At 40.5% G+C, this 17,703-nt stretch overlaps 3 protein-coding genes across 18 annotated transcripts in view; 1 reads left to right on the top strand and 2 right to left on the bottom strand.

The window, feature by feature from the left end:
* Positions 1 to 12,151, bottom strand: part of LOC105476833 (tripartite motif containing 37) — a 135,852-nt gene extending 123,701 nt beyond the window's left edge. For 10 of the 15 annotated variants that reach the window (XM_011733084.3, XM_011733087.3, XM_071082851.1 and 7 more), the window contains exons 1-3: positions 11,716 to 11,984; positions 11,463 to 11,540; positions 9,555 to 9,656 (exon numbers count right to left, since the gene is read on the bottom strand). In XM_011733084.3, the coding sequence (XP_011731386.2) occupies positions 9,555 to 9,656; positions 11,463 to 11,540; positions 11,716 to 11,736 (201 nt within the window). In that variant the 5' untranslated portion in view covers positions 11,737 to 11,984. Of the gene's footprint in view, positions 1 to 9,554; positions 9,657 to 11,462; positions 11,541 to 11,715 lie in introns of all 15 variants that reach the window. The other 5 variants (XM_011733091.3, XM_071082852.1, XM_024791249.2 and 2 more) reach the window with 2 other exon arrangements.
* Positions 12,152 to 12,272: 121 nt separating this feature from the next.
* Positions 12,273 to 17,703, top strand: part of LOC105476831 (proline rich 11) — a 93,526-nt gene continuing 88,095 nt past the window's right edge. Inside the window, exon 1 of the mRNA XM_011733076.3 lies at positions 12,273 to 12,759. The gene's annotated coding sequence lies outside the window, so the exon portion shown is untranslated. The remainder of the gene's footprint in view (positions 12,760 to 17,703) is intronic.
* LOC105476832 (spindle and kinetochore associated complex subunit 2) overlaps positions 15,263 to 17,703 on the bottom strand; it is a 42,800-nt gene continuing 40,359 nt past the window's right edge. For both annotated transcript variants that reach the window (XM_011733078.2, XM_011733079.3), the window contains one exon: positions 15,263 to 17,657. In XM_011733078.2, coding sequence (XP_011731380.1) covers positions 17,589 to 17,657 — 69 coding nt within the window. In that variant the 3' untranslated portion in view covers positions 15,263 to 17,588. The remainder of the gene's footprint in view (positions 17,658 to 17,703) is intronic.

Below are 17,703 nucleotides of genomic sequence, written 5' to 3'. Positions count from 1 at the left end.
ATTAAGGTGAACTAGGTTTTTGGATAAAAAACTGGGTTCCTGACTGGAAAAGAAACAGATTTGGCATGGAAAAAAAAAAAAAAAAAAAACACCTCTTATAGAGATAATATATTTGAAATGCATACTACAAGTCCAAACGAGGGTAGTTAGATACTAGAGGCAGGGAAAAGGCCAGGACTGAAAAGATAAAGTTGTGAAGTATAAGTCTAGAGGTAGTGTTAAAAGTCATGGACCAGTCGAATATGGTGGCTCACACCTTTAATCCTAGCACTTTGGCAGGCCAAGGTGGGAGAATTGCTTAAGGCCAGGAGGTCCAGACCAGTCTAGGTCACACAGCAAGATACCATCTCTACAATAAACTTAAAAATTAACCAGGTATGGTGCGCATGCCTGTAGTCCCAGCTATTCCTCAGGAGACTGAGGTGGGAGGATCAATTGAATCCAGAGGTCGGGGCTGCAGTGAGCCATGATCATGCCACTGTCTCTAGCCTGGATAACAGAGCAAGACTCAGTCTCTTAAAAAAAAAAAAAAAAAAAAAAAAAAATCCATAGACTATGAAGTTACTAGGAAGATGGTATAGCTATTATGGCAAAAATACCAAAGAAGATAATGTTTCAAGAAAAACAGATAAAGTAATTTGTGCTGAATGCTCTGAGAAGGAAAGATAAGGCCAACGAAATGTTCATTGGATTTAGCAAAATTGAGTCTATACCTTGCAGGAGCTATGTGAGTAGCTATGTGAGGGAACTAAAATCAAGTTAGAATGGGCTGAAGGGTAAGTAGACAGCGAGGTTGCAGAGATATGGAGTGGAAAACACTCATTTAAATAGTTTTAGCTATAAGAGAAAACAGGCAGTAAATAGGAAATTTGTTAACAAAGAACCTTTATTCCCAAATAGCTCAAAATTGCAAGGAAACTAGGAGGCAGATCACAGAGGATCTCAGATGCCTTGTGAAAGCATACAAAATTTCCTACATCCCCTGATGTATTGTTTGAGGCAAACTATATATACATACAAAAACATGCTAAATACTGTCTGGGTTTTTTATTTTTGAGACAAGTCACACTCTGTCGCTCAGGCGGGAGTGCAGTGGCCCAAACACAACTCACTGCAGCCTCAACTTCTTGGTCTCAAGAGGTCCTCCCACCTGACCCTCAGAAGTAGCTGGGGCTACAGATGTGCCCATTACATCCAGCTAATTTTTTAATTTTTGCAGAGATGGGATCCTGCCATGTTGCTCAGGCTGGTCTTGAAGTCCTGGGCTCAAACAATCCTCTGCCTTTGGCCTCCCAAAGTGCTGGGACTAAAGGGATGAGCCACGGTGCCCAACCTAAAATAGTTTCTTACAAACATCTACACCACTAAACTACAACCAAAGTCCACTTCTTACGGTGTGTCTACCAGAGAAAGGGAAAAGCAGTCCCTTTGTTCATTTCCAAAAACTTGTAAGAATGAGTAATTATCATAAAGATTGTATATATTAATTATCTAGTATACAGAACTAAATAAGCCAGATGGTAAATAAAATTACTGTTAGTGTAACAGCAGACCAAAAAGAGAGAGTTTTAAAAAAAACATCAGCCGGGCGTGGTGGCTCACGCCTGTAATCCCAACACTTTGGGGAGGCTGAGGTGGGTGGATCACCTGGGGTCTGGAGTTCGAGACCAGCCTGGGCAACATGGTGAAACCCCATCTCTACTAAAAATATAAAAATTAGTCAGGCATGGTGGTGGGTGCCTACAATCCCAGCTACTCAGGAGGCTGAGGCAGGACAATCGCTTGAACCCAGGAGGCGGAGGTTACAGTGAGCCAAGACTGTACCACTCCACTACAGCCTGGGTGACAGTGAGACTCTGTCTCAAAAAAAAAAAAAAAAAAAATCAACTTTGTTACAGAAAACAAGCTCTTTGAGAAACATTAATTACAGCAATCATTAAAAATCTTAGATCATGGGTTCATGATTGGTTAAATACTACTTCCAACACCTAATCCCGCATTTGAAATTAATTTAAAATATAAATATTTATTAAATTCCTTCCATTTCTTCAGAATATACTCAGAGATATCACTATTGACATGCACCGTGTATCCTCATTCATAATGCTATGTGAAAAATTTTAATGTATATGTATTGCTCTGGGAGTTTAAGACATTTACTAGAGAAATTGTGCTAGGGAAATCCTCAACAAAATCCTAATAAAACTAATTCAACAGAATATTTAAAAGATTATACACTGTGGCCAAGTGGGATTTATTCCTAGAATACAAAGATGGTTCAACTGTAAAAATCATTCAATGTGATAAACCACTTCATGGAAAACTCCCACTATGATCATCTCAATTATGCAGAAAAGGCATCTGACAAAATCCAATATCCTTTCATGACAAAAATACTCAATAGACAGAAATAGAAGGGAACTTCCTCAACTTGATAAAGGCCATATATAAAAACTCATAAAAATCATAGTCAACGATTCAAAGGCTTTAACTCTTCCCCTTAAGATCAGGAAAAATTCCCCTTAAGATCAAGAAAAAGACAAGGATGCCAGCTTTCACAATCTCTATTCAACATAATACAGGTACTAAAAATTCCAGCCATAGTACTTAGGCAAAATAAAGAAATAAAAAGTATCTTAATTAAAAAAGAAGTGAAATTATCTTTTTGCAGATGACATGATCTTATCTGTAAAAATCCCTAAAGAGTCCACAAAATATTGTTAAAGCTAATAAATGCGGCAGTTACAGGATACAAAATAAACACACAAAAAACACTGGCATTTCTATAAGCTTGCAATGAACAATCAAAAAAGGAAATTAAGAAAATAACACATTTGCAACAGCATCAAAAAGAATAAAATGCTTAGGAAAAAAACGAACCAAGAATTTGAAAGACATACACGGAGGCTGACTGTGGTGGCTCACACCTATAATCCCAGCACTGGGAGGCCAAGACAAGAGGATTGCTTGAACCCAGGTAGTTGAGGCTGCAGTGAGCCATGATCACATCACTGCACTCCAGCCTGGGTGACAGCGAGATACCGTCTCAAAAAAATAAAAAAGAAAAAGAAAGAAAGACTTCTACATGCAAAACTACAATACACTGCTGAAAGAAGTTAGGGAAGTCCTAAATAAATGGAAAGACACCCATGTTCAAGGATCATAAGATTTAATATTTTTAGGACAGCAATATTACTCAAAGGCATGTACAGAATCAATGTAATCCCTACTAAAACTCCAATGGTGCTTTTTTATATTGGTAGAAAACTGCATTTAAAATTCACATGGAATCTCAAGGGATGCCAAATAGCTAAAACTACCTTAAAAAAGAAAAAGTTGGAGGACTCACACTAATTTCAAAACTTACTACAAAGCTACAGTAATCAAAGCAGTGTGGTACTACCATAAGAACAGAAATAGAGACTAACAGAACAGAATACAGAGGTAGAAATAAACACAAATATTTTATGATTCCATTTATATGAGGTACTTAGAATAGTCAGTGTAAAGATAGAAGGTAGAATATTGGTTAAAGGGGCTAGAGGGAAGAGAATAATGAGAATTTATTGTTTATCAAGTACAGAGTTTCAGTTTGGGATGATGAAAAGGTACTAAAGATGGATAGCGGTGATGGCTGCACAACAATGTGAATGTACTTAATGCCACTAAACTGTACTCTTAAAAATACAGTTAAAATCATAAATCTGACTGAGCCAAGTGGCTCACATCTGTAATCCTAGCACTTGGGAGGCCAAGGCAGGCAGATCACTTGAGTCCAGGAGTTTGAGGCCAACTTGGTCAACAAAGTAAAACCCTGTCTCTACAAAAAATAAAAAAATTAACCAGGCACAATGGCACACGTTTGTGGTCCCAGCTACTCAAGAGTGTGAAGCAGGCCAACTGCTCAACTGCTCAAGCCCAAGAGATTGAGGCTGCAGTGAGCCATGACTGTGTCACTGCGCTCCAACGTGGGTAACAGAGTGAGACACTGTCTCATTTAAAAAAAAAAAAAAAAAAGGCTAATCTTACATTAGGTATATTTTACCACAATTTAAAAAAATAATAAAGTTAAACAGAACACCATATGATCTAGCAATTTCACTCCTAGATATATATTCAAAAGAAATGAAAGCAGGAACTCAAACAGATAATTGTTAACAACAGAACTATTAACAATACCCAAAAGGTGAAAACAACCCAAGTGTGTATCAAGAGATAAAAATGGATAAATAGGCTGGGCACAGTGGCTCAATGCCTATAATCTCAGCACTTTGGGAGGTCAAGGAGGGTGGATCACAGGTCAAGAGATCAACACCATCCTGGCCAACATGGTGAAACCCCAACTCTACTAAAAACACAAAAATTAGCTGGGTGTGGTGGCACGCGCCCGTAGTCCCAGCTACTCAGGAGGCTGAGGCCGGAGACTCGCTTGAACCTGGGAGGCGGAGGGTGCAGTGAGCCGAGATCACGTCACTGCACTCCAGTTCCAGCCTGGCGACAGAGCAAGACTCTGTCTGAAAAAAAAAAAAAAAAGGATAAACGAAAGGTGGTATATAGTCATGTGTCACATAAAGATGTATGGGTAAATGATGGACCGCATATACTACAGTAGTCTCATAAGATTAGAATGGAGCTGCCCTACATAGGTGTACTATTTTTTTATCTTTTATACTGTATTTTTAAAATACTTTTCCTATGTTTACTTATGTTTATTTTCTTTTTTCTTTTTTTTTAATGGGTACGGACTTTCTGTTTGGGGTGATGAAAGGTTTTGGAAACAGTGATATGGTTATACAACATCATGGATGTAATTAAAGACACTGAACTGTACCCTTAAATATGGGTAAAATGGAAATTTTGTTATATTTATTTAGCACAAAACGGGGGGCACTGAACAGACCCCTTACCAAAGACAACATATGGATGGTAAATAACTCCTGGAAAAGATGCTAACATCATCACTCAACAGAGAAACGCTAACTAAAACAAGGAGATACCTCTAAGAATGGCTACATACCCCGAGAATGGCTAAAATTCACAAAACCAAACATACCAACTGCTAGCATTAATGTGGAGGAATTGGAACTCTCATTCACTGCTGGTGAGAATGTAAAATTATAAAACTATTTCCTTTTTTTTCTTTGAGACAAGAGTTTTGCTCTTGTTGCCCAGGCTGGAGTACAATGGCACGATCTCGGCTCACTGCAACCTCCACCTTCCAGATTAAAGAGATTCTCCTGCCTCAGCCTCCCGAGTAGCTGGGATTAACAGGCACGCACCACCACGCCTGGCTAATTTTCTATTTTTATTAGAGACGGGGTTTTCCATGTTGGTCAAGCTGGTCTCGAACTCTCGAATTCAGGTGATCCACCTGCTTTGGTCTCCCAATCCTTTCTTAATTTAACCTTCATCCCTCTTCTCCTCTCCCTCTTTTGAAGTCCCTGGTGTCTAGCATTTCCCCCTTTATGTCCACGTATGCTCATTGTTTAGCTCTCAGATACAAGTATTTTAGAAGATAGCTGGGCAATTTTCAAAATGTTAAACACACATCTACCATATAATCTCTATCCATTCCATTCCTAATTATTTACCCAAGAGAAAAGAAAGCTTCTTGTACACGAATGTCGCAGCAATTTTCATTGTAATAGCAAAAACTGTAAACATGCCATATGTTCATCAATAGGTGAATGCATAAACAAATTGTGGTAAATACATACAATGGAATACTACTTAGCAATAAAAAGGAATACTACTGATACACACAGTATTTTTGCTGAGTGAAAAAAGCCAGATCCCTAAGAGTACATATTGTATGATTTTCATTTGTGTAAAATTCCAGAGCATGCAAACTTATCTTTTTCCTCTTTTTCCATCCCCCCTATCTCTGAAGCAAACCTATCTATTGTGACAGAAAACAGATCAGTGGTTGCCTGGGGACAAGGTAAGTAGAGGGAGGAATTACCAAGAGGCACAAGGAAAGTTTTGGGGATGACAGATACATTCACTAACTTGGCTGCAGTGATAGTCTCACAAGAGGATATATATGTCAAAACTGTACACTTGGCCAGGCGCAGTGACTCACATCTATAATCCTAGCACTTTGGGAGGCTGAGGTGGGTAGATTACCTAAGGTCAGGAGTTTGAGACCAACCTGACCAACATGGTAAAACCCTGTTTCTGCTAAAAATACAAAATTAGCCAGGCATGGTGATGCATGCCTATAATCCCAGCTGCTTGGAAGGCTGAGGCAGGAGAATCACTTGAACCCCGGAGATGGAGGTTGCAGTGAGGGGAGATCGCATCATTGCATTCCAGGCTGGGCAACAAGAGCGAAACAACAGCTCAAAAAAAAAAAAAAAAAACAAATAAAAAACTGTACACTTTAAACATGTGTAGTTTATTGTATGTCAATTATACCTAATAAAAAATGACTGGCTTGAAAACAAGTAGGCAAGCAATTAATATTTGCTGAATGAATGAACAAATGATCAGTGCATTCAGGAACCAAGACAGCCCTAGAAAGAAAGGTCAGAATCAGATCTGGACGGTCTGAACACAAGGCTAACATTCTTGGACTTTATCCTTTATGTAATAAATTTCTGAGGCTTCTGGGAAAAAAAAGACACCAATGAAAAATATTAATATAGCAGCAGGACAGAAAATGGACTGGAGATAAGAAAAGACTCAAACCTGAGAGATCAGATAGAAAGTAATTAAATAATCTAAGCATGAGGTAACCAATGTTCATACTTCTCTATTAGCACGCTAATGATAAAAATAGAAAGGTAAGACAAATATAAGTGAAACCGGGAGATAATAACTAATTGCACTTAAAAATCATTGGTATAGGCCAGGCGCGGTGGCTTATGCCAGTAATTCCAGCACTTTGGGAGGCCAAGGAGGGCAGATCAGTTGAGGTCAGGAGTTCAAGACCAGCCTGGGCAACACAGTGAAACCCCATCTCTACAAAAAAAAAAAAAAATATATATATATATATATATATATATACACACACACACATACACACACACACACACACACACACACACACACAAATAGCTGGGCATGGTGGAGTGTGCCTATACTCCCAGCAACTCGAGAGTCTGAGGCAGGAGAATCGCTTGAACCTGGGAGGCGGAGGTTGCAGTGACCCGAGATCACGCCACTGCACTTTAGCCTGGGCAACAGAGCGAGACTCCATCTCAAAAAAATAAAAATAGAAAATAAAAAAATCACTGGTATAAAGTTTCCAGTTTGACTGGCAGAACAGAACAAAAAGTATGAACTTAGAGTTGGTTTGAGAAAATAACACGAATAATTTGATCTTCAACAAAGTTCAAGATGCTAGAAGGACAACAAGACAAGACATCCACAAGTTAGTGCTGAAGGAATAGATTTAGGAGCCATGCAGAGAGATGATAGCTAAAGCTGCTAAAGTAAATCAAATTTCCCAAAGTAGATGAACACTCCCAGAAACCTCAGAGTAGAGAACGAAGCAACAAGATCTTAAGAAATTAAGAAATAAATGCATTTAAGGGGCAGGAGGAAGAAGATGTAACAATGAAAAAATACAGAATCAATGAGGCATAAGGTAACAACCAAACACCATAAGCATATGGGACCTTCATCAAAAAAATCAGCCCAGATCCAGATTCTACCACTTAATTAACTACAGTAATGGAGGCCAATTACTTAATTTCTCTAGCATCAGTTTCACTGTTTATTAAAACATAGGTAAGTGTTAATGTGTATTAGTTGCTATTTTAACAACTAAATACCTTACAAATAAGTAGATACAGTATTTTATAATTTCTTAATTACTTCTTAGCTTATCTCATTTAATGCCACAACCACCCTGTAAAGCAAATCCTATCTGAATTCTACAGCTGAGGAAAGAAGGCCAAGAAAGATTGAATCTCTTAGTTTTAGGAGTATGAGAACCAACATCATATTTAACTTGGTCTTCTGCACATGGTGCAGTGACAAAGAAAAGGCTATAGAGTTCTTGAACTTAATGGGTTCAAATCCAGTACCATCAATTGTGAGCTGTGTGACTAGGAAAAAATGATTTAAGTGTTACCAATACTACTCTTGACAAAGGCATATTTATCTTCCTTAGGCAAGAATAAGGAAACAGAAATTTTCTTTTTTTTTCTTTTTTTTTTTTTTGAGATGAAGTCTCGCTCTGTCGCCAGATTGGAGTGCAGTGGGTCACTGCAACCTCTGCCTCCCGGGTTCAAGTGATTCCCCTGTCTCAGCCTCTTGAGTAGCTGGGACTACAGGCACATGCCACCATGCCTGACTAATTTTTGTATTTTTAGTAGAGACAGGGTTTCACCATATTGGTCAGGCTGGTCTCGAACTCCTGACCTCAGGTGATCCACCCACCTCACCCTCCCAAAATTCTGGGATTACAGGCGTGAGCTACCGCGCCCAGCCGAAACAGGAAGTTTGAGGTGAAGAGCATGTGACCTCTTTGATTTTCTCAGGAAAATAAATAATTGAAGAGGAATGTGAACAAGGCAGTTTTCAACTATGCTCTGTAGATGTGCTATTGGACACTGGCACACACAACCAAACTTCCTCATAATGTTTTTTTGGTTTTTTGAGACACAGTCTCGCTCTGTCGCCCAGGCTGGAGTGCACTGACGTGATCTCAGCTCACTGCAACCTCTGCCTCCTGGGTTCAAGCAATTCTCCTGCCTCAGCCTCCTCAGTAGCTGGGATTACAGGCGCACACCACCACACTCAGTTAATTTTTGTATTTTTAGTAGAGACGGGGTTTCACCATGTTGGTCAGGCTGGTCTCGAACTCCTGACCCCGTGATCCGCCCGCCTCGCCCTCCTAAAGTGCTGAGATTACAGGCCTAGGCCACCGCTCCCAGCCAACATTCAAATTTTGTTTTTTGTTTTCTTTTGTTTTTTGAGATGGAGTCTCACTTTGTCACCAGGCTAGAGTGCGGTGGCGCTATCTCGGCTCACTGCAACCTCTGCCCTCCCAGGTTCAAGTGATTCTCCTGCCTCAGCCCCGTGGGTAGCTGGGACACAGGCGCATGCCACCACGCCCAGCTAATTTTTGTATTTTTAGTAGAGACAGGGTTTCACCATGTTGGCCAGGATGGTCTCGATCTCTTGACCTTGTCATCCACCCATCTCAGCCTCCCAAAGTGCCAACACTCAAGTTTTAAAGCCCCTAGATTATATTTATCTCTACAGTGTCTTGCAACTATTTAAGATTAAACACTTTTTCTCCATCTTATTCACCAAACGCATATAAACTAGTCCTCTTCTGAGCCCCACAGCACTTCTTTAGTGTCTCTTTATGATACCACACATTCTTCAATATAAACATTCTAAACTCCATTCCCTCAATTAGATTTAGGCTCCTTCAAGGCAGGCAATTTGTCATTTACCTTAGTATTCCTCAACCCCAAGCACAATGCAAGCAAGCACTTTAGGGCAAAAAAATGTAAAATAAAAAGATAAGGGAAATGGTTAATCCTTACAATATATACTATATATACTAGCTACATGTAAAAAGAAATACAACTTACCCTAATACAGCTGAAACAACACAGCTTGGAGCAATGAGGACACAGGCGTGCATCCCGCAATTTCTCCATACAAATGAAACATCGGAAAACCTCAGCAATGCTCTGAAAACAATAAAAGATGTAAGATCCACCAGTTTAGGCTACTGAATCAAGAGTAAAAGGCAAGCTCAAAACAACTCAACATTTACATTTATTTTGGGCTGATATCTCTATTTTAACTATATTCCATATCAGGATTTGGTTGGTCAAGGTCCAGAGTACCTTAAAATATCTGGAAAATGTACTTCCATTTTTCTAAGCTTCATGATGATTCTATTCTAAGGAAAATATAGGAAATGCAAACACAGACTTATGTAGAAAAATTTTCACTGAAGCAGTAATTATAATGGCAAGAATCTAGGTACAGCCCGAATGTCCGAATATTAAGTAAATTACGGCAGTTACACAAAGATTAGTCACTAGAAATAGTTCTTCATCTAATGATAACAGAAAAATGCATATAATGTACGACAGCAAGGAAAAAAGGCCCAGGCACAATGGTTCATGACTGTAATCCCAGCACTTTGGAAGGCCGAGGCAGGTGGATCACTTGAGGTCGGGAGTTCGAAACCAGCCTGGCCAAAATGGTGAAATCCCGTCTCTACTGAAAATACAAAAATTAGCCAGGCGTGGTGGTGTGCGCCTGTAATCCCAGCTACTCAGGAGACTGAGGCAGGAGAATCGCTTGAACCTGTGAGGTGGAGGTTGCATTGAGCCGAGAGGGTGCCACTGCACTCCAGACTGGGTGACAGAGTGAGACTCTGTCTCAAAAAAAAAAAAAAAGGAAAAAAGGCAGACTATATGACTGAATACACAACATGAACTTTTTAACTTTTTCTGCAATTTCCCCAAAAGGTATAAACTGATTTTATAATTTAGAGGAAAAAGAAGTTTAAAAAGACACTTATCCTAAAGGCAGTGTACTGTGACCCAGAAAAAAATGAATTAAGAATCCAGAAATCTGAATTGCTGCCCTGATGTTAAAACCGACTAGCTACTTATTTGAACCTGAGATTCTGCCCCAACTGAAAATGCTGACGGTAGTTCAAAGCAATCTTGGGAACAACAACAACAAAAATATGTAAATACAAGAAACAGTATTATCTTTGCAAGTCTCAGTTTAATCAATTTAGGAAGTAACTGAAAAGTTTTTAACAAGAAAAAAGATACAATTAAACGTACTGTTATTGTATTGTATACTTTGTTTTTATAGTACTGACATTTACTTTCACTCCATTCTAGAATTAAACCCTCCTAAAACCAAGATAAGTTTACAAAACCTTTATAATACTTTACATGAGGAATTAAGGAGAAAATTACTCATGAATCTCATCATGACTCTGTAGGGCCAGAAAGAACCTGGGAGATGCAGATTCTGTAACCTGCAACGGGGTGGACAACAAGACTACAGAATGACTAGTTTCAAGTGGAATATCCATAACACAGTTACCTCTTACTAAAAAGCAAGGATTTCCTAGTTCAGTATCTGAAAGGTTCAAAATTTGATAATGATTATACAATTAAGTTCAATAAACAATCTTTTAAAAAATATTCCTAGCCTTTACTTACATATCCTACATATCCCAACTATTTTAACTCACAGCTTACAAGAATCAGTTATAAAAAGAACAGTTTGTTCTGGAAACTACACATGAGATAATATATGCTGATTCAATCTAGGAAGGAAAGGCAGAAGCTTGCAAAATGTGCCACTGAGAGGGAAAGATGATTATCCATTTGGAAGGAGATTTAGATCAGCTCAAGAACTGTTAAGGACTGGTGGCGAGTGGCAGGGTACGTCCATTTGATGAATCTGCAGTTTTGCTCGGAACAGGATGCAGTTTGTAAATACCCGGTGGGGAAGAGTACCTGTGCCAAGACATCCTTGAAAACTCCAGGATACGCACCACCTGACTGCGGAACAGTGAGCACAAGACACCCGGAGCGCTGCAGAATGAGAACGGCGTCCTTGGTACAGGGCCAGCCCTCTCCACAGCGGCAGGGGTGTGGGGTGTGGGGTAGGGGTGCCGTACCGGAGGGAGGACATGGGCACGGCTCCCCGAATAAAAACCGCTCATCGGGTGGGGGCGGGGACTAACCACCACCCTCACAACCCCCTCACCTCCACGCTCTGTTCATCCATTGCCTCCGGCTCTCGGCGAGGCCGTTGGCGACCCGCGGGCTCCGTAGTCTGACCTCAGGCGCCGGCCTGAGGTCGCCAGATCAAATCACCTAGAGAAGCCCGGCGCCCACGTCAGGGGGCTCCGACAACAGCCCCACCTGCGTGCCCCATCGCTTCAGGTCCAGCGCCGACTACCCCCATTTCGCCATTTTTACCGGCGCGCCCGCCCCGGGGCGCAGAGGTAGGGCGAGCAGTGGCCGCGGCTCCTTTCTCCGGGCTCACCCGCCGGCCAGCAGCCGCGAGGGAAATCTCGGCCCACGTGACGCGGGCGCGCGCGTATGGAACCGCCGCTGGAGTTCGGCAGAGAAGGCGCCGCAGAGAATTCGCAAACACCAACTGTAACCAGGACAGCTGGGGGCGCGGCGGCGAGAGAAGGCGCGAAGCGCATGCGCGCAGGACGCTGCGGGAGGAGAAAGGAGGGGAGAAGCGTGGAAGGTTCGCCTAGTTCCCGCGTTGCGGGGCGCACACGAGACTTGGCGACTCGCTGCCTCAGGGTTGCGTGCCTCCGGCCCCAGCCTGCGTAGGCGGTCTGAGCGTGGGGCTCCGCTACGCCCCGCCCACCTCGGCGGAGGGCGGGGACCCACGGCTCTCAAACTTGCGCGCCAAAGACGGAGCCACCTGGCGCACTAGTGGAAAGCGGTTTTCGGAGCCACACCCCTAGGTATTCGGACTCTGAGATTTTTAGGGTGGGGCCCAGGCCATCCACGTTTTCACCCAACATTGTGTGTGATTCGGTAGCAGGTGGCCTGTGGCCCGCACTTTGAGAAACCCTGGTGCACAGGGTTAGTGGTTAGTGGTTCTCTCTGGAAGAAAGAGTCTAAGGTTTGTAGGACTTGGGTTCCACCTACCAAAGCAAATTGAGTTAGAAGGCTCCAGACTGTGAAGCCTGAAGAGGTGTCATTTCTCATTCCGGTGCTGAGTGGACGGGACCACACACTGTGAAGACTTCATTCCCACATCCCACACTTCATTCTTGCCGCATAAGTAAGTTGTCGCAGTGGGACTATTGAAAGGGTATCAGCGATATTCATCTTTCCTATAAATGGGATCTGCTTTCTACAATTTCTTGCCAGAAGAGATGTGTAAAGATTGCAAGAATTGAAGGTGTGTGAGACAAAGAGGGCACATCAAATTCATAATTTGAGTTTAATTTTTCCTGTATTTATTGCAAACAACTAATTATACTTAATCGACCTGGAGTGCACATGTAGAGAATCACTAATAATCTAGAAACAAGTTCTTGAATATCAGGCATTTAGGCTTATAGGTGGTGGGTAGCAACAATTTATTTTAACTACGTGGGTCATGAACAAGATATAATTTAGAAAGATTAATCTGAGACTGAAAAATGCTTTCGGTAAAAATTATTTGTGGTCTTTGAACTACATGGAGCTGATGGTTGTATAACGCTATTTTTACGAAAATGCCCTCAGTTGTACATTTTTAAATGGTTGATGGTTAATTTTATGTTATGACAATTTTACTTAAAATAATTATAGAATGCAGTGCTAGGCCGGGCGTGGTGGCTCATGCCTGTAATCCCAGCACTTTGGGAGGCCAAGGCGGGCGGATCACCTGAGGTCGGGAGTTCGAGACCAGCCTGACCAACATGGAGAAACCCCGTCTCTACTAAAAATACAAAATTAGCCGAGTGTGGTGGCGCATGCCTGTAATCCCAGCTACTAGAGAGGCTGAGGCAGGAGAATCGCTTGAACCTGGGAGGCGGAGGTTGCGATGAGCTGAGATGGCGCCATTGAACTCCAGCCTGGGCAACAAGAGTGAAACTCCGTCTCAAAAAAAAAAAAAAAAAAAAGAATGCAGTGCTGTACTTAGGATTCAGAGTAATGAGAAGTGAGTGGGCCTTGCTCTCAAGGCGCAGTGTAGAAGACAAATAAGACAAATTGCAATACTTATATGGTAAATAGTAAGATAGATTCTTGTATGTTTGCCGAAGAATCCAAAAATGTTGAAGGACTTACTGCACTAGTTCATAATATCGAACAGTTAGAAACCTGTACAACTGATTAGAGGCCGTTGGTTGCAAGCAAAAAGGATAACTTGAGCAAAATAAATAATTTAGTTGGCAAGATGCTAAACTCACATGGATTGCCAAGCCCTGGGGTTTGGGAGCCAATGGTCTGCTCCATCAGAATCTCTTAAAGGCTGACCTTGCTGCCCTCCCCACAAGAAAAATCTCCTAACTTCATATATATCCCTAAATAACTTAATGTTTTACAACTTGTTATATTATTTGTATAACTTGCTGTTATAGAGTTTAAATGTCTATCAATAAGGAACTGATAAAAATGATTATATAAAAATGATTATATATTTAGGGGCATGGTGGTGCACACCTATGGTCCCAGCTACTCTGGAGGCTGAGATGGAAGAACCACTTGAGCCCAGGAGTTTTGAGGCTGCAGTGATCCAAGATCACACCACTGCACTATGACCTGGGCAACAGAGCCAGATCCTGTCTAAAAAAAAAAAAAAAAAAGGTATGGTATAGCCATATAATAGATTACAGCTATTAAAAAGAAGGGTGGATATGTGACGTAACAAAAATATATTAGAATTGAAGACCGGGCGCAGTGGCTCATGTATCCCAGGACTTTGGGAAGCTGAGGCTGGCAGATCTCTTGAGCTCAGGAGTTGGAGACCAGCCTGGGCAACATGATGAAACCCAGTCTCTACAAAATATACAAAAATTAGCAGGGGTTGTTGGCATGTACCTGTGGTCCCAGCTACTTGGCAGGCTGAGGCCGAAGGATTGCTTGAGCCCTAGAGGCTACAGTGAGCCATGATAGCGCCACTGCACTATAGCGTGGGTGACAGAGTGAGACACTGTCTCAAATAAAATAATGAAATGAAAAAAAATTAAGTACAGCAGCAGTACAAGGCACAGTATCAACCTACTTTTGTTGAAAAAATTTTTTTAAATTTGTATACATGTAGAAATGCCTGAAGAAATTATTTGCAGATTACCTCTAGAGAATTTACATGCCTGTTTGTTGTTGTTGTTGTTGTTTGTTTTTTGGGGTTTTTTTTTGAGACAGAGTCTCACTCTGTCACCAAGCCAGCGTACAATGGTGCGATCTCAGCTCACTGCAACCTCCACCTCCCGGGTTCAAGTGATTCCCCTGCCTCAGCCTCCCAAGTAGCTGGGACTACAGGCACATGCCACCACGCCCAGCTAATTTTTGTATTTTTAGTAGCGACGGGGTTTCACCATGTTGGCCAGGATGGTCTCAATCTCTTGACCTTGTGATCCTCCCGCCTCAACCTCCCAAAGTGCTGGGGTTACAGGCGTGAACCACCACACCCGGCCATCCCTGTGATTTTTAAATTCTTAAACATGTATTATTTATAACTTAAGACATAAAAACACTATAGTCACATAGTATAAAACAATTATAATCCAGATGAGAAACAAAAGATCTAAATTAAGGAGGTGTGAAGATAATGTGGAGGTTGTATACTATGACCATTTTAGAGAGAGAATTGTAGGTTTTATTGACTAAGAAGATAAAGGGATGCAAATTAGTTATACAGATTTTAATTCCAAACAACAGAATAGTGGCTATTAACAGTAAAATCAGTAAGTATTCTGGACATGTTTAATTTCAATATTCAGGTAGGGGATTTTATTGGAAATATGGATCTAGAGCTAGAGGAAGAAGTTGTATTTAGGAGTCATCCACAAAGAGGCTTGAAAAACAAATGAAAATGTATTGAGAAGTGCATAGAGAACAATGTTAAGGGGGCTGTGGGGGAAAAATAACATTTGGAAGATAACTGAAGGAAATCATAGAGGAAAAATAGTACAATCTAATTTTTCTCCCTAACTGAAAGCAAAACCACTTTTAATACTATTATAATAAGAATTTATTATGATCTCTCCATGATACTACCATTTTTTCAATCCCAACAATCATTATCACATCCCAGAGCCATCTCATGACAAGAACTTTCTAAATACTAATTGCCTGAACACTGAAGAAAATTAATATCTGATACTAAGGTGTAACTTACTTCTCTGTAATTAAAAAAAAAGCAGCTGGGCATGGTAGCTTACGCCTGTAATCCCAGCACTTTGCGAGGCTGAGGTGGGTGGATCACCATCAGGAGTTCAAGACGAGCCTGGCCAAGATGGTGAAAACCCATCTGTACTAAAAATACAAAAAATTAGCCAGGCATGGTGGCAGGCACCTGTAATTCCAGCTACTCGGGAGGGTGGGGCAGAGAACTGCTTGAACCTGGGAGGCGGAGGTTGCATTGAACTAAGAGCGTACCACTGCACTCCAGCCTGAGCGACAGAGTGAGACTCCGTCTCAAAAAAAAAAAAAAAAAAAAAAGGAAGCTTTCTGTTCTTGAAATACTCAAACTAGACAAGACAATTTTAAGTGAAGCTGTTCTCACAACCCTGTTTTTCAGTTATTGTAAGTTTGTTAATGGACAAACATGCTCATAACTGAAATTTTAAAATTATGTAAAAGTATAATTCTATAACCTGCAGAGAACTAACATTTGATACATTTTTCCTAGTCCTTTCAATGCTTAGTTTTTATTACATGTATGTAATATCACTTATTGAAGGCTTACTAAATACTGAACCCTGTATTAAAACACTTTACTGTCTTGCCTTCCAAACATTCTGACACTCAAAAGTTAAGTGATCTGCCCAGGGTCATAGCTAGAATTTAAAACCTGCTACTTACATCTCAGATATGACTCCAAAGCCCAATCTTCATTACAAAACTGCAATACCTGCTTTCCCTCTCCCCCACTTAGCATAGTTTCAGCATTTCCCAGAACATTAACAGTAATAATTTATTGGCAACTTGACCTCTTATTGTATACATACAACATGATTTATTTTCCTATTCACCTAGTACTAGCCAAATGTGTATGTACATTGCTATCATAAACAACCCTGTGATTAACATCTTTGTATCAAGATCTGCCTCTACTTTGAACAGTTTCCTTATTGCCAATAGTTATTTTAAAATACATAGTTATTTTAAAGGGAAATTGACACATATAACACGCTCACACAAAATTGGCAAGTAGCAGGTAAGTGCTCTTCTAATTTCAGTTTCTTAGCTTTCATGTAGAATGAACAATTACAGTAATAAAGGCTGAAGGAAAACAAAGGTATTATTGAAATACAACAGGGACAGTCTAAAACAGCATCAGAAAGCAAGTTCATGCTGCTCAACATTAGCAGGCAAGGGAAATAGGGGAAAAAAATACGCAAAAGTGGCTATCACAGAAAAGCCAGGTTATTACTTTAGGTTTTGTGGAAGACTACAGGTCACATAAAAGCAGTCTCAACAATAATGTGGCCACATGCGCAATCAACATTTACAAAATGAAATTATATATAATGTGTAATACAAATATTTTAGCTATACTTTAATTTCCAAAGCCACATATTGAATGACTGAAATGTACATAAACATTCTTTTATGATAGACCAGAACATCTACATTATCATGACTTAGAAAAAGAAAACAGATGCAAAATAGTGTTGAGACTTTCTTGCCTGAAATTGCAAGACTAAGTGTGTGTGTGCATGCGTGTATACATATATTTAAATCATTTTATTCTCCTTTGACCCTTTTGGCTGAACTTTATTCATATATTATCTGCCCTTATAGTCTCTCTCATGAAAGACATCATTATCCAGTCATTGAAGCCAAACCTCCTTCACCAGCCCCCAATCTCTAGACATCAAGGGTTAACAAAACATCTTCCTAAATTTCTCTGGAATTAAGCTCTTCTCTGTTAGTTTCCTTTCCAGATCCATTTCTTCATAAATCTGGCATGTGAGATTTGAATTGCTCTGCCGCAGTTTTCTCTTCTTGAGTCAGTGGTGACAGCTAGAAAATAAATGATAAAATTTTTATTTCAAACATCTTCAAAGAC

Source organism: Macaca nemestrina, chromosome 17, assembly GCF_043159975.1.
Source record: "Macaca nemestrina isolate mMacNem1 chromosome 17, mMacNem.hap1, whole genome shotgun sequence".
Taxonomy (NCBI): domain Eukaryota; kingdom Metazoa; phylum Chordata; class Mammalia; order Primates; family Cercopithecidae; genus Macaca; species Macaca nemestrina.
This window is presented reverse-complemented; position numbering and strand designations above follow the sequence as displayed.